General features: G+C 56.0%; 1 protein-coding gene across 1 annotated transcript in view; it reads left to right on the top strand.

Moving 5' to 3' along the window:
* The first annotated feature begins 299 nt into the window (after window positions 1–299).
* Window positions 300–1,988, top strand: part of LSM14A (LSM14A mRNA processing body assembly factor) — a 78,279-nt gene continuing 76,590 nt past the window's right edge. Inside the window, exon 1 of the mRNA XM_023726783.1 lies at window positions 300–587. Coding sequence (XP_023582551.1) covers window positions 467–587 — 121 coding nt within the window. The 5' untranslated portion in view covers window positions 300–466. The remainder of the gene's footprint in view (window positions 588–1,988) is intronic.

Below are 1,988 nucleotides of genomic sequence, written 5' to 3'. Positions count from 1 at the left end.
ATGACGCGTCTGGAAATGGCAGACTCCAGGCCTAGGTCGGAGGAGGGCCGCGCGCCTCCACTCTAGCTCGAGGTGTCCTGGAGCCAGGAGGCCCGTCACCTTTCCGTCGAAGTTCCTCTCGGGCGACACTAGCACTGCCTCCCTAAACCAAGCCAAATCGAGCTACCAACTGTACCCAGACCTCGGAAGAGTCCCGGGCCTCCCGGCCCGCGGCCGAGTCTCGCGAGAGCACGGCCACGCCAGCCCAGCATGCCCCGCGCCGCCGCCGCCGCCGCCGCTGCCGCTGCCGCCGCCGCGGCTTGAAGGCGGGAGGCTGGGGGAGGGTAGCGGAGTCGGCGCTGCCGCCATGTTGAATCTGAGGCGGCTGCTGTAGGCGCCGAAAGAGCGAGCGGGCGTGCGGAGCGGCGACGGCGGCGTGGGATCTGCCTTTCTGCGAGCGGCCCCGAGCGGCGGCGGCGGCGGCGCCATGAGCGGAGGAACCCCCTACATCGGCAGCAAGATCAGCCTCATCTCCAAGGCGGAGATCCGCTACGAGGGCATCCTTTACACCATCGACACTGAGAACTCCACCGTAGCCCTCGCCAAAGGTGCGCTGGGGCGAGCTTCGGGGTGGGGGAACCGGGCCGGGTGCCTGCTAGGGGCCGCGCCCCGCTCTCGGCCCGCGGCCTCCTAGCTCGCTCCCTCCTCCCTTCGTCGTCTTCCCGTAAGCGGCTTCCTTCCCTCCCTCCTGGCCCCGGCGTCGCTGGCCGGGCCAGGGCCTCCTTGGGGCTTCCCGGCGCCCACCCCGAAGGTCCGCGCCTTAAATCCGGGGAACTACCGGGCCGAGTGCGGGGTGGGCGGGGCGGCCCTGAAGTCGGAGAACTGGCTGGAGAACACGGAGGTACGTGTCTTCCAACTCCGAAATTCGGTGGTTCTGCCTTCTGACCAGAAAACAAAGCCTGGGCATTCAAAGAATGTTTCCGTCTACCTTGAGTTTAGGTGCTGTTTTGATTCCACAGCACCCGTTTTCTCACGCTCTTAATTTCCATTAGTTGAGCTATTCCTCAGGTGAACTGTAAGTACTGTGCCAAAACTTTGGGTTTGCTCTGCGACGCAAACGATCTCAAAATGCCATTGGAACCATCGAGCAGATCACATCCCACTTGTCTCAAAAATGGTGTTTGCCTGTTAAGCCGGAATCCGTCTCAAAGCTTGTGCAACCATCTTTTTAGGTGCCTGTTAAAAATGCTTGATGCTGCCCCGACTACCCCACTTCTAGTAAACCCAGTGAGGGGAGGGGTCAGGCTTGATCCAGGAACCTTATTCAGAAGGTAGATCTAAGTGGTCAGTGTGCGCTGACTAATCCCGGTGGAGCTTCGCTGGGCAAGGCGTTTCTGGATGTGAGGAGGAGAGGGGTCCTACCCACAGCATTTAGCATCGCCACAATCTGAGTTTTGTTTCCGTTCACACGTGCTGGGCCTTTGCTCCGCCGGAAAACCGAGAAGAAAATAAACTTTACTACTTTGGTCTTGAAGGAAATCTCACAACAGGTTGGGAGACTTTGGCGAGGAAAGCAAAATACAAGGTAGTTTCCCCAGCGTATTCGGTAGTTATGGACTGCTAGGGACAAAGCAGTTTCAGTCCAGAGTTAGGAAGAAAATTTTCTAAATCCATAAAAGAATTTTTGAATTTTTAACTGATAGGCGAATCATTTCACAAAATCAAACAAGTATTTAACATTTTTTGGATCCCCTGGTAGATCCTTTTAATACCACTGGTGTTGGGACTAATCTTATACTGGGTAAGGAGTCTTTATGGTTCAGAACTGCGCACCATCACATAGGAGTGCTTTGATCTAGCCGAATAGGTGTGGTAGATCTTAGCGACCTTCGTGTTTCTTTCGTGGTCACTGTTTTGGAGCCCCTTCCTACAAAATAAATTCCAGCCAGTTATGCAAGAGTAGTATGAGATGTTCGTTCAGTTACAATTGGATTGTGGTAATGGTTGCA

The sequence above is a fragment of the Trichechus manatus genome, unplaced genomic scaffold, assembly GCF_000243295.1.
Source record: "Trichechus manatus latirostris isolate Lorelei unplaced genomic scaffold, TriManLat1.0 scaffold00014, whole genome shotgun sequence".
Classification (NCBI taxonomy): Eukaryota; Metazoa; Chordata; class Mammalia; order Sirenia; family Trichechidae; genus Trichechus; species Trichechus manatus.
The sequence above is the reverse complement of the archived record's forward strand: the minus strand, read 5'-3'. Positions and strand labels throughout refer to the sequence as shown.